Raw genomic sequence first — 14,463 nt, 5'->3', positions numbered from 1 at the left:
ATGGGTATGCAGAAAACTAAGCTAAAGAAAACTGAGGCCATAATAAACTCCAAAAAAATCCAGGAAACTGGGGGCTTCCCTGGTGGCGCAGTGGTTGACAGTCCGCCTGCCAATGCAGGGGACACAGGTTCGTGCCCCGGTCCGGGAAGATCCCACATGCCGCGGAGCGGCTGGGCCCATGAGTCATGGCCGCTGAGCCTGTGCGTCCGGAGCCCGTGCTCCGCAACGGGAGAGGCCACAACAGTGAGAGGCCTGTGTACCACAAAAACAAAAAAAAGAAAAAAAAATCCAGAAAACTGTAGAAGGAATAAAATCATAGCATACATCAAGTGTCAGCTGTGAAAAACATTTACATGGTCATAATAATGTAAACATTAAATATTGGTTTAACCAAAAATAGAAAAATTGCTATATTGGGAGGCCAAGGTAAAGGAAGTAGGAGGTGGTGGGCAGTGCGTATAGGAAAAAGTCAATAAATAATACCTAAGACTGAAAATTAAGAAAGTATAAATATGGAGATAAAAAATGTGGAAACAGCTAAAGGAGTAGAGAGTGGTTACTTTAGGGGAGTCAAAATCAGTGGTTGGAGGGGTAAGAAGGAGTAGAAAGGGTTGGGGAAGGGGACTAATGTTTTTTGTTACAAGTCTTATAAGCCTGACTTTTTAAACATAGACATTTCATTCTGCTAAAAGTAAAAATTAAACTCAAGAAAGAAGGGAGGCATGACAACCAATTAAGTCCAATTGCTTGACTAGTTAGGATCTTTAATCTCAAGATATATTTAGTATAACTTAGCAGAGAAGAAATAAACTAGCTGACCCACCTTATCTTAATGGTAAATAAATAGCTATGGGCTTCAAGCCAAGCTGAGAAGCTATACAGTATAACGAAGTCACTTTATAAGAATGAAATATGAAATCTCCTTTGTCCTAAATCCTTGGGGATTAGAATGTGTCATGAGTAGGTTTTCCAGATGAGTAACACTAACTACATTGCCTCTTTCATTCCAACTTGCCATTGGTGAAGATAATGGTACCTATGTTTAAGTTTTTTATTTTTCCAACTATATGGAAAAATAGTCTTAACTCCTTTAGCACCTAGTACAGAGCTGAACACTAAAGACACATGCTCAATAACTGAGTCCATATTAATTGTTGCCTGCTGCTTGAAAATGAGGTTTAGTCATAAATAGGCATTATTTATACTGCACTGTGTTAGAGACATTCCCTTGGCATTTGTGATGTATAGGGCTTTCTTTTTAGCCAAATACTAAATGGCTAAGACTGACATGCTTTTTTGTGTTCTTGAGTCTGATTCTCATAATTTTTCCATCCATTCAAGTTACTACATCTTCTTACCATCAGTGTACCTGTACCTAGTGGTCATTTGATTCTAATCTGAATCTAGGAATCTTTATAAATGTGGTAGAATCTAGGAAATTAACTAAGAATATATGGGCTCTTTGGGAATAAAGGTTTAAGGGCTTTTAGGGCTTTCCTATGAGTCAAGTGTGTACAATTCAATGCATGGACTTTGGGGATATGTATCTTGGCTATCCAGAGGCTGAATCCCTTCACTTCTTTACTCTTTCCCTTAATTCTTCATTCTTCACGTCCCAAAAAATAAAGGTTGCCAGACAAATGACTTCCATATTAATCAAGTATCACCAGTAGGTTCTTTATCAGCAACCACTACTTCAAATATTATGGCTCCACCATTGACAGATTTAACATTAACTCTATGCAAATAGAAAGTAGAATCTACATAAACCAATTTGTTTTTTAAACTTCCACTTTTCTCAAAATCAAGATGACTTTGCTTTCATGGAAGGTAAAGCAGCTAAGCAATCAGCCACAGCATTTCTAACTCAGTTGCAACTCATGGTGAGTTCAATGCTGAACTCTCAGAGTATGAAAAATAAATGGAAAAAATGTGATTCTAATTATAATCAATATCTAAATCCGACACTAACTCATTTAAATATCTAAATCCAACACTAACTCAACTCATACCTCATTTATTTGCTATTTTCATATCTTTTAAACTTCTTTTTCTGGAAATCTTATTCAGCCCTTACACCCCTTCACTGTGAACTTTAGCAGAAAGAAGGGAAATGGGAAAAAAATGACTGAGTTTACTATGTGCCAGACAGTTGTATAAATTACCTCATTTTGTCCTCACAACAGCCCTTTTAGGTGGGTATTATTATCCCTGTCTCATACATAAATAAACTGAGTGTTGGAGAGATTAAATTACTGGATCAAGGTCATGGACAGCAGGAGAGCCACCTTTCAAAATCAAGTTTGATATAAAAGACCTACAGAGCGCCCCCTAAAGTATGCACTGCCGCTAAAACACCAAAAAGAGATACTAAATTAAGAAAGGAAGATATTGGGGGTGGGTGGGGAGGAAGGTGCAAGAGGGAGGGGATATATATTTATACATATGGCTGATCCACTTCATTGTACAGGAGAAACTAACACAACATTGTAAAGCAACTATACCCCAATTTTATAAAAAGGAAGATAATTTATAACTATAACTTAAATCAAAGTGTTTGTATTGAATTTAGATCTTCTCATGCCCAGGATAGCAGATCTTTAAGGTTTCCATTTGTGCCCTAAATCTAAATATCATATAGCAACTGCAGCTTAACTGGTGATTGACAGTATCTCATGTGGACAGAATGGACACTTGCAGATGAAATATGAATAAAAGAGCATTAGAAAAGTGGTCAATCTCAACCCTTTCCACTCCTTTGCTGATCTGATCAAAGCAATGCATCCAATATGTGACAGGCAGAACAGACTTCAAAAGATTTTGCATGCAAAGTAATGACTAATGGGCATGGGATTTCTTTGGCAATAATAAAAATGTTTTGAAATTTTTTAAAAAGGTAGGTGCATTGCCTTGCCAACGTCTTCTGGCTCTCTCCCTCAGTGTGCAGGTACATGTGCCCAGATGGCCCTCAGCTTAAGGCCTTCCCAACGAACACCTCTTCTCCCCTTCTTTTTGGTCAAGTGTCCGGGATATCAGCTCTTACTCAGTCTTTGATTCTAAGAACTTGAATTTCACCATCCAACTGAAATTACTCTAAGATCACCACTGTCCTCCAAATCCAGAGATGCTACTTGAGTCTCATCCTCCTTATACTCTTACCTACCTCTTTTTTATTGCACTATTTGTTTTGCAATCTGAACATAAAGCTCATTAGAGAAAGCTCAGATGGTATAAAAATTAGTCTTCTCCCAGTCTTAAGAAGTGAAAGAGATTTTTTTAAACAAAATTGAGATCATGCTTATAAATACTATTTGTTTCCAACTCTTCCACTTCCTTCTTTAACCTAGGCATTCATACCACGAGGCTCTGGTTACCCTTTTTTTTTTTTTTTTTGCGGTACGCAGGCCTCTCACTGCTGAGGGCACTCCGTTGCGGAGCACAGGCTCCAGACGCGCAGGCTCAGCGGCCATGGCTCACGGGCCCAGCCGCTCTGCGGCATGTGGGATCTTCCCGGACTGGGGCACGAACCCGTGTACCCTGCATCGGCAGACGGACTCTCAACCACTGCGCCACCAGGGAAGCCCCTGGTTGCCTTTTTTTGTTCAATATCACTTTCTAAATTATGGACAAGATACCATTCTAGATGCTACATAAACACAACAACATAAATACTTCAGGTGTGATAAAGACTCCACAATGTACGTGTTCTAATGCATGGTGTTTTCTCTCCACCAAGAGAGGATAAAAATATAGATGACTACTACTCTCAGTCTTCTTGGTCTCCTTAGCTGGACTTCCTCCAAGCTTCCTTCCAAACACACAAGTAACGTACCTCATCCACGCTAAATCCTTCCTTTACAAACTCCTTCAGAGCTCACTTACACTGAGATGAGTTCCAGTCTCCCCTGGTGCACAGGTAATCTTTATCCTTCCTCGACAATCTTAGCCACATTTCTGGCTTTAAATGCCACCTGGTATTCCCAGTTGTCTTCTTTCTCCACTAGACAGTAAGCTCTCTTACTATCAAAGAATTGTACTTGAGAGTTTTTGGGTTTTGCTTTACATCTGCAGCTAACAGATTTCGGAGATGCTCAGTAAGTATTTTCACTGTCACTACTTCTCGCTCTCCCCCAAAACCCATTAAATCTCTATCCTGTCCCTTCTCTGCACTACAGATAGTTTTACCTTTTCTCTAGTCCTATATTCCTCCATCTATGAGGATTAGCTTTCTAACTGTTTTGACCTGAGTCATAACATGATATATGTTTTCCATCACAACCGGGTCAACAAAAGTTTAACAAAACAATACCTACCCTCACTACATAAGACATACTCTCTTTTCTATTCTAGTCCATTCCTTCTTTCTTCCTTTTATTCCTTCCTTCTTTTTAATGCTAGTGGAAGCCAACTGAATAGATTTCACCACCCACGGCTGAAAAATACTGACCTGCATACAAGTTAATACACTAGGATGCCCCAATTTTTTTCTAAAACCTAATGCGTCTAAAACTGAGGGTATCCACCTTTCATCCAAGGTAACCCCTCTTCTCAATTCCCCGTCATACTGACAGTACCATGATTATTTTATTACCTTGGGTTTGTAGCTTAAAATTATTTCTCTCTCTCAGTCAGCTACCATTTTGGACCTATCATCTACCTCTTCTGGTTGATTTGTCATCTCCAACATGTCAGCTGTGTGTCTTTTTATCCTTATCCAAAGCCATTACAAGCGTACCTTTCCAAGATTATCTGTTCTATAAAATATATCACAGTTGGATTTCTTTAACAAGCCCCTCTGATACATAAAATTTAATTTTTATAAGACTTTTCAGCTACGTGTCTATTAATAAAAGGTAGAGTTGTGAAGTGTTTTGGTTTGCAGTGCATTTCACATACGTTATTTTATTTGCTTCTCCTACTCAAATGAGGAAATTATAGTTCGCAGATATTAACTGACTCACACAGATTCACTAGGCAGTTGGTGGCACAGCCAGATCTTGAACCCAAATCTTTTGAATCTAAGCCCAACAGTTCCTTTCTCCACATACACATCTTCCTACCCCATAAAGCAAAAGACTTTCATTAGACTTCACTGGCCTTCAAAGCAGGTTTAACTGGCTCTCCTATCTCCTAGCCTCTGGGTTCTCCATCATCTAGCTGATTTTTCATAATGCAGCAGAAATCCTTTTACCAACTCACAATTTTGTCCAGCCACTATAGTGGCTGCCACATAAAACCAAAACTCCCCTTAAGGACTGCAACGATCTCTACTGATTTGCTCCTACTTAATTCTCTGCTAATTCATAGCTGGCAACAAACACAGAGCCTAGCACAGCAGACGTTCAATTGCTGTAGTTGACTATACTCTTAAATGTTTTTTTAAATGATGTCTCTTACATCTCCAGCAGCACCCTCTCCTTTGTGCAGCATTTAAAATTTTAATAAGATTTGTCCCAATATCCAGTCTGCTTTCACTGCTCTTCAGTACCAATAATCCTCTAGCTAGATGCTTCTCCTTCTACAGAGAGTTGGGTCTTTCCTCCTCTTATTTATCCTCAAGTCCCCGGAGCTTCAGATCAAGTACTAGCTCTGCCACATCTTTTTCCAAACATTTAAACCAACCAAGACAAGTTTTGCCTTTCTGAACAATTCTCACAATTATTACCTGTCTCCTTCCTTCTAGGCACTTATTCACATAGTGCCTTTCAGGATTTCCTAAGTGTTTGAACAAAGTAAGTGGTTTCTCCCCAGCCACCTGAAAGCCTCTGCAGGCCTGGTATAACTTGCTTAAATGTATTTTGTTTTTCCCCTCAGCCTCCAGCACAGAACTCTGCACATCACATTCACAGCACACCTGTTTAATAAAGATTTCAAATAAAACCTCCATGCAGGATGAACCTTTTAAAAGAACATATTGAGTACCTACAGCATATTACCTGTTTTACATATGTGATTTTATTTAAGCTCACCAAAATCCGTAAGGGAGGTGTCATTTTCTCCTTTTTAACAGGGGAAGCAGGCTCAGAAGGGCAGCACCTTGCAGAATGTCAGTGACAGTGACCTCAACCTAGACCTGTCAGACTCCAAAGCTCTTGATACTGCCCTCCACCTACCACTGCCCCCTCACTTCCATCAGATCGGTCAGCCCAGAAGCCAAGCAAATTCACATTTGCTTGGCATGTATTCCGAGGCTATATGTATTCAAATTATCCTAACTTTAAAAAGGATGAAATTCAGCCAACGAATGTTAAGTTATAGTCCCAGCTTCACCTGTGTAAATCACTTACCCTTTCTTAGACTCAGTTTCTATTTCAAGACCTAACACAATCTGGCCTTAGAGAATTGGTTTTTCTCCTCACGTCTGGCCACTTCTCCCCAGGTACCCAACACTGTTCCCCAAATGTGACTGTATATATTCATATCTCCATGTGTTGGTTCTGCTGAATCACCTCTTCTTCCTGTTCCATCCAGTGAAGGCAGACTGGTGCCCCACACCCAGCTCAAGGGAGCCCCAAGCAGAGTCAGTTGCTTCCTTCCTTGTGCTCCAATGGCATTTAATTCATGTCTCTATTTGTAAGTAGAGTATGTCTCTCCCCAACACTAGGTGGTAAGCTCTAGAAGCAGAGGCATATCTTACTTGACTTCATAACCCAAAACTGAGCACAATTCCTGAAACTATTTGACCATCACAAGGTTTCAGGAAGGTTCACTGAATTAAGGAAGTCAGGAATATTTGTTGTGATTCAACCAATGTTTGTTAAGTAGTTGATCAACCATGCCTTAAAACGAGAAGAGCATCTGTCCTTCCTACTTCACAGAGAGTTCTTTAAATGTTACCTGCTCACTTGTTCAACTACCCAAAGAAAGATTTCCCCCTAAAAATCTCTCATAGCACCCTTCTCCTTTCTTTAGTTTTTAATCAGAATATATAATTATAAAGATGTGTGTGAATTACTTTGCTAATGTCTATATTCCTCCACACCATTAGACTAGAAGCTCTATATAGGGATGACGTATGTTTAGGTAACAGGGATGATGTTATGTTTAGCCTACCACTGTATTCCTAGCACCCAACACCCAATAAGTGCTTGATAAATATTTACCGAATAAAAGATATGAAGATTAAGAGATATAATGCGTATCAGACACTCTGTGAATTGTACAGTGATGATTAAGACACACTTACTGGGATTATATATTCAGTTTATTCCCTCTTTGATAGCTAAACCTTCAGTCTCTTCTCCAGTATCATATGCCTTTAGTTGGCAAACCTCTTCCTGCTTCGCCAATAGGGCACTTATGTTTGACTCATTTGAATAATAATATCAATTACCTTATTTTATTCCAGTTTGTAATTTACAAAAAATATGAGCAGTGAGTGAGACATATTAAATCACCTCAGATCTCACCTAAGATATTCTATAAAATAAAGGTCAAATAGCTTTTTCTTTTCAAAAATAACTTTGATTTTGATACATGGTTCTAATCTTCAAAGCAGTGCACAACATTTACAAGGTACATGTTTAACACATTGGAACAATTAGCTTGTATTCTCAAGCCAGTGGGCCCAAGGAGACCAACACAGTTGCTAGGGCAGGTCAGATGTTTGCATGGGCTTCTCCCTTACACGGGTTCCTTCCAAGGCTCTGGGGGGGATGGGGACCTGACGACCTGTTCTAACGGTCGAAAGCAAGAGAGTACTGAATTTTCCTTAAAGAGGGCATTCAGAATTGTAGACCTTTTGGCCCCCATGAGGCCCAGATGCATCCTTGTGCGAACGGCTTTCAACCTCATAATGAGACCACTTTCTCTCTGAAGTACTCATAAACCAACAAGACATGCAAGCATATTTAAAAACAGATTTAAAAAAAATCTAGTTCTCATCTTTGAAGTAGAGTTCCTATTACATCCTTTTTTTTTAAGTCTGTCTAAAACAAGACCATTATGTCTGAATAATTATTTTTTCTAGACCCATATACATCCCTCTTTCTCCTTAATAAGCACAGCATTCGAAAATAATCCTCATGTGCATTCGAAAATATTCACAAGATCTCTACCAAGTAGGTGTTACTAATTTTCCCATTTCACAGAAGAGGAAACAAACTTAGAGAAGGGAACTGACTTGCCCAGGATCAGAGAGCTAATAAAGGATCCGTGTGCCTGGGATTTCACCCTAGGGCCCTAGGCCGCTGGCCACACTTAATCTCTAGGCTCTCTTACTCACAGGGTTCCTTGACAGCAGAAATTAGGTCATCACGGTGCTTTGTAATTCCCCACAGAGCTGATGATAAAAAGCTGGCACTCAACGTATTTGATGAACTATTTAAGAGAATACCTATTGTAACCCAATCTCCAACACTGTGACACCACTATGAATATTCCTAAATAGTGAGGTAATCAGATCTCTCAGGAATGATACAGAATGGAAAACAGGGCCAGATGTTGCCAGGGTTTGCAGTTCCAAATCAAAACTACTCAGGGAGAGTATCCAGTGGAATACAAGCTATACAGAGGCCTTTCAAGTCATACCAGTGAGGCAATCTTTGAATTGAAAGGCAAGCATATTTACTTATATCTGAGAGAAAACAAATGCCTAACAGGTGTATTAAAATCTTTTTTTTTAAATCAAAAACACACATACACAACATAGACCAAATGTCTTGTCCTTCTAGTATAGTCCTCTTTGAGTGATGGCCTGGAAGCTAAATGAATCCCGCAGGAAGGGAAAATTGTGCCTACCTAACTGAAAACAGTGAACTCAGTGGCTGCATGCAGACATGGCCTAACAGTGTAATGTAATGAAAGTGCCCGAAAAGCCGCCATTTGGCACCCAGGCCAACATCAAAAGGCAAGGCTCCTAATGAGGATCTTCAGCCAAGAGACAGCATTTCAACACCGTGAAATAAAATAGTGTAATGGCACCACTGATAACGCCAAATAATTTATGTCCCTCTACATCAGCAAATGGTTTCGGCACCAAGAGGTAATAAGAAAAAGGGCTAGAGTTGACATGCGTCTGACCTTCAGATTGACGTCTGCATTGTACTGCTCTATAGTAGTAAGTGCATCTACCTGGATTACTGATAATAGTTTCACTACATGTTTTTTTCATATGAAGAACTTGGGATCTCACAGAGACCTATTCATTAGGACTCGGAGAGGTCCTTGGGCATTCACTCTTCCTAAGAGGCCGTCTCTGACAATATTGCTCAGAGACTCACCATTTTAAGAGATGTATAAAATTCTCCTCTGAATCGTATTATTTCTTCCTTTTTGACTAAAGGAATCTTAACCTGGAGTCTTCTTGATTCAAAGCTCAAAGAGCTATTATCATTACATGGCCTGTTGAGTCATGTTTTCACTTTTGTTTGATTTGTAACACATTTTTAAGACTGGAAAAATGCTATGTATAATTTCCTGTCACTTCTTTTCATGTTCCAAAAGTTTCTTAGCCTCTATATCCGTTAGGTGACTAAACCGAAGAATTATCAGTTATGGAATTTACATTAAAATATTTATATTGACAGCATAAGACATGTGTGTGCTCAAAAGCTCAATACTTAAATAGTGCAGGAGAGCCTTTTTAAAATGCCTTTGTCTCCTCCCAGGGTGACGGTTCCCAGAAGACTGACAGGGGCAGGTGCCAGTCCCTTCTCTCCCCTCCCTGCCGATTGGTTCTGCTCTCCAGCACCACAAACCCAAGATCAGCAGGGAAAGTTCAAACCGTTCTTTAGCAACAGGTAGTCGATCACTTATTTTCCACCAAGACAGGAAGAACTGTCTGTAAAATATCTCTGGAGGTCTGCCAGCAGCACTGAAGTCCCTTTCAGTCTGGAAAGCAGCCCCAGTTCTGTAACTCTGAAGACCATAAACGTGGGGAATTCATCAAACTAATATTAAATAGAGGCTTTGTCGCCTTAAAAAATTCAGTGCTTGGATCAGAAATTCCAAAGTCTGTATTTCAAGGGGTGTAAAGTTTACAAGATGCTGTCTGTAATTTACAAAACTGAGTTCTGCAGCAAACAAAAACGTCTGTCATGTCTAAAGATTAGTATTTGAATGACGAAATGGTGCTATTTTGAAAGGCAATTAAGATGTTGTTCCTTATGAAGAAAAAATATAGATATCGATTACTTACATTAAATGACATATTACCTATTTGAGGAAATCAATTAATGATAAATGTATTCCAAAGTAAAGCACTCAGAATTTGGGGTTCCAGTGACTAATTTTTCTCTCTTACTGCTGCCTTGACTAAGCACCTATAGTCCTTGCAAACAGCACACCCACACCATAATTTTTTTTGGCAAACAATTAGTGCCTTAATTCTTGAACTATCAAGCTTGAGAAACAATAGCCACTTAAATCAACAAACCCTTAGTTTAATCAATTAGCATAGAGATTTGGATGAACCTCCTTTGTTAAACATGCATGTGTCTTGTTATTTTCTGCTATTTTAATACTATTTTTTAAAAAACAGATCCTGGGTAAATGTATCTGGAAAGAAATCATCAAGTTCAATGTGTTAGGGGAAGACAGGGGGAGCTTCTTGAAAACAGACTCTAAAAAACAATGTTAAGTGTTAGACTAATGAAAACTTAGCCCCAGTTGGTAGATCTTTAGAATCTTTGTAGTGGGAATAGCAACTCAAGAACTATTAAGCAAATGACAGGGGGCCTCCCTGGTGGCGCAGTGGTTGAGAGTCCACCTGCCGATGCAGGGGATACGGGTTCGTGCCCCGGTCTGGGAGGATCCCACATGCCGCGGAGAGGCTGGGCCCGTGAGCCGTGGCCGCTGGGCCTGTGCGTCCGGAGCCTGTGCTCCGCAATGGGGGAGGCCACAACAGTGAGAGGCCCGCGTATAGCAAAAAAAAAAAAAATGACAGGCCAAACATCCACAATGTCTGGATTTTATTCTCTTTTCGTTTAATTCTGTTGAATTTCAAATAAAGTTTAGGTTATTTTCAATATTTTAAAATATGCTAATAGTTGTTGAAAGAAAACTAACTTTTCGGTTTTTGGACACAGTTGTAAAAGGTTTCCCACATTCTTAAACATGGCTTTATTACATTCCATTAAATTTTGTTCAGAAAGATACATTACTGATATTAAAATGAAAACCAATGAAAAAATACAGCTCACCATAACAGTATTCATAGCAAACTCTGCTGAAACATACCTTAATTTGTTTAGTAAATGATATTATATATACTATAAATACAGTGCAAGCTAGCTTTTGGGTAGCAAAGGTGTTCTTTGTTCTTAATCTGGTGCTACTTGTTAGAAAAGCAGTCCTGATCACTCCTTGACTCTTCCAAGTTAAACTGGCAGAGGATTATAATATTATCAAATAAACATATGACTTAACAACCATTCCAGATCATTCAGTCAAACAATTTTTCCACAAAACATCTAAAACTGCAGTTAGAATAAACTCAAATTTGCTGTGTAATTCCACAACGTTTCACTTTATTCCTAAGGGGCAGAAGACACCAAAATGACAAAGGGGCAGCAGACCTGATTCCTTTGGTATATTAAGGTGAGCACACCTTACATCTAAATTTTCACGTGCGCCCAGTGGAGCACAGACTGAACAACCATTGTCCCTGGAGACGACAGAACACTGCAGGCCAAACAACAACAACAACAACAAAACGTATGTGTGTTTTCATTTTCGTCCTGACCCTTTGACTTGAACTGTACATTTTTTTTAACTATGGTAAAAACAATACTTTAATGGAAAATTATTTCTCTTTGGAAAACCGCTCAACTTCTTTCTTTTAAGCAACCTTGTATGCGTTTCCCGTTCTGCCTTCTTCCCATCCTCACGTTACTAGGGCCACGAACGAGGACGCTTTCCTTCCAGAGAACACCGGTCAGAATGCCACCCTTGCCTGGGCAGCCTTGAACATCCAATCTGGGATTCCCTGGGGATCCCAACACCAAGAGTTACACACATCACGACGCTGGAAAGGACGTCTGGTCGATCCCCCCTAAAGGCCTACCAAAGATCAGGTCTCTACCGTGACGCCCCCATCTAGAGGAGAGGACATCCCAGACACACACACCCCGCGTGCAGTGCGGGGAGATCGCGCCCGGGAGTCCCACGGACACGATGGGAAAGGGCATGCCCGGGCGGGGGTTGTGATGCTGACCCGGGGACAGCCGGTACAGAGCGAGAAGCCAGCTGCGGTTGGCCAACTCCTCCTCCCCCTCCCACTCGCTGGGGGCCTCAGCACCCCTGCTAAGGCCCCGCCCCTGGCCCGCCCCCAGCTTCGCCCCCTGCCCGCCGGTCAGCGCACGCGTGTCGGTGCGCCCAGCCTCTCCGCCCTCCCAGGCAGCACGCTCCGGTCTGGACGGTTCCGCGGGTGTGTGTGTGTGCCAGAGGGGCGGGAGGGATGCTCCAAGTCGGCGTGAAGGAGGCACGAGTGGGGAAGCACGGGCGGGCCAGACCAGGAGACCTCCCGGTAACCACCTCGACTCCATTTTATCTCCTCGGAAACTGGGCAGGCTGGGGACCCCGCCGCAGGGCGGGGTTTCTCCCGGCGGGGGGCGAGAGAGACCGTTACGCTGGAGCACCAGGAGACGGTCCTGGCAGCTCCCGGCCGCCACCCGCGCCGAAATAAAAGCCTCTCGCGGCTTCCCGCCCAGCCAGCCTCTCTCTGATTGGTCGCCATGGGAGGGACCCGAGTTGGCTGGAGGCGGCGGCGGAGCGCGGCTCTCGTGCCGCCCGGGGAGGGGGCGCGTTGGGTGCTCCCCGGCCCGCCCCGCGTGGTCCCCCACCCAGGCTCGGCCGTCTAGGGCAGCTCCAGAGGCAGCTGGCAGAGGCGGCCACAACACACAGACCCCTCCGCCCGGCTTTCCTCGGGCGCTTCCCAGCACACGCCCCCCACCGAGAATGTCTGCCCACCCCACCCAGCTCTTTCTGGTTCCTGCTCCTTTTCTTCCCCCTCCCCGTCCTTCAGCTCCAAAACGCAAATCCTGGGGTGGGGCGGGGCGGGGTGGGGTGGGGTGGGGTGAGCAGCTGGAGGGAAGGGTGGGCACGCACGGAAGAATCTTCCAGGGAGGCCGGGATGGAAATACCCCAAATGAAATAAACCTCCCTCCCTGCCGCCAAGGTTTTATGGGCGGCGGCGCAGCCCCCGCCACCCGCGGCAGCATCACTACTGTCTTCATCCCAGCTCCTATTGTTCGCACTTTGCCAGGGTCAGGAACCTCGCCCAAAGAAAGGAGACTGGGGCGAGGTGTTTCGGGCGGCTACCTGCCATTCTTCTCTCGCACCACGCAACATGGGGCTCGCGGTGCGTGTGAAGGCACACACGCGCACACGCGCGCGCACACATACCAGGCAGCCCCGATCACGCCCTCCTCGCCCTCCGCCCCTCCGCACTTCCTCCTGTCAAAACGCGGCGCTCGATCCTCCCATCCCTCCTTGCTCCGGGCCGAGAGCAGGCTTTGCAACTAACCAGATATTTGGCAAATGAAAAACTAACGTCATACCGACGGGGGTGCAACAACGGCCACACAGCCCTGAGATTCTGCCCATTTCGCCCCATTTTTCAAACCGTTATTCGGCCGGGGCGGGGGGGAAAGGCGCAAAGGCGGCGAGCCCCACTTTATTAGACCCGGGGAAATAACGATCAGGGGCGGCTGCCCAGGCCTTATTGTTCACTCTTCGCGGAACCGGGGCTGACAAGCCCCTTCCCCACAGAGCCCGAGCCTGTGCGGCTGCACCACCGAACCGCGGCCTCCCCCGCTCCGCCGCCCGCCACCCGCCTTCGGGGATGGAGCGCTGCCCATCACCGGCGCGGCCGCAGCGTCCCGGGAGCGGGCTGCTCCGCTCCCAGCGCAGCGGGCACACAAAGTGGGAAGGGCGGGCGCGCTGGAGGGGCGCCGGGCGCTCGCTACGCGGGGAGGCTGCCCCAGTCCAGGCAGCCCGGGAGGGTTCGGGTGGGCAGCAAGGGCGACGCGCTCCTTCCTCAGCTCACCGAAAATGACCACTCTCAGCATTCCATGTAAAACCACCCCAATAACAGCGTTGCTCGGGGGGAGGAGTGGGGGGGGAGGGTGCAATTAGCAAATCAAATTGCGATTATTAATTTCGAAAATGTACCTGCAGTTCCCAGGAAAAACAAAGTCCAGATGAGATCCTTAGTTTGCAGCATTGTAATGTGCCGGCCGGGAGGGATGTTCCTGCCGCGGTAAATTCTCTGCCCCCCCGCCCCTTGCAGCGAGTGTGGACGGCGGCAGAGCAACAGACCTAGGGGCAGACAATTGCCAGGCTGAGTATGATTATTTTTGCAGAATTGTTTCCTGCCAGCCGCTACCGAGCTGCGTTCACGCGCTGATCGGAGAATGAGTGACAGTCCCAGCCTCAGCACATTCGCGACTCGGAGATCCTTGCGCTGGCCCGGGTTCGCTTTGATGGAACTGGGGATGGGAGCGGGGGGCGGGGGTGAGAACC

At 44.0% G+C, this 14,463-nt stretch overlaps 1 protein-coding gene across 4 annotated transcripts in view; it reads right to left on the bottom strand.

Moving 5' to 3' along the window:
- The window catches only part of NCAM1 (neural cell adhesion molecule 1), a 327,998-nt gene extending 313,746 nt beyond the window's left edge, over nt 1–14,252 (bottom strand). For all 4 annotated transcript variants that reach the window (XM_060105673.1, XM_060105674.1, XM_060105675.1 and 1 more), the window contains exon 1: nt 14,113–14,252. In XM_060105673.1, the coding sequence (XP_059961656.1) occupies nt 14,113–14,164 (52 nt within the window). In that variant the 5' untranslated portion in view covers nt 14,165–14,252. The remainder of the gene's footprint in view (nt 1–14,112) is intronic.
- Between the last annotated feature and the right edge of the window lie 211 nt (nt 14,253–14,463).

Source organism: Mesoplodon densirostris, chromosome 7 (assembly GCF_025265405.1).
Source record: "Mesoplodon densirostris isolate mMesDen1 chromosome 7, mMesDen1 primary haplotype, whole genome shotgun sequence".
NCBI classification, from domain to species: Eukaryota; Metazoa; Chordata; class Mammalia; order Artiodactyla; family Ziphiidae; genus Mesoplodon; species Mesoplodon densirostris.
Note: the sequence above shows the minus strand (reverse complement) of the source record. Positions and strands in the feature narration are given on the sequence as shown.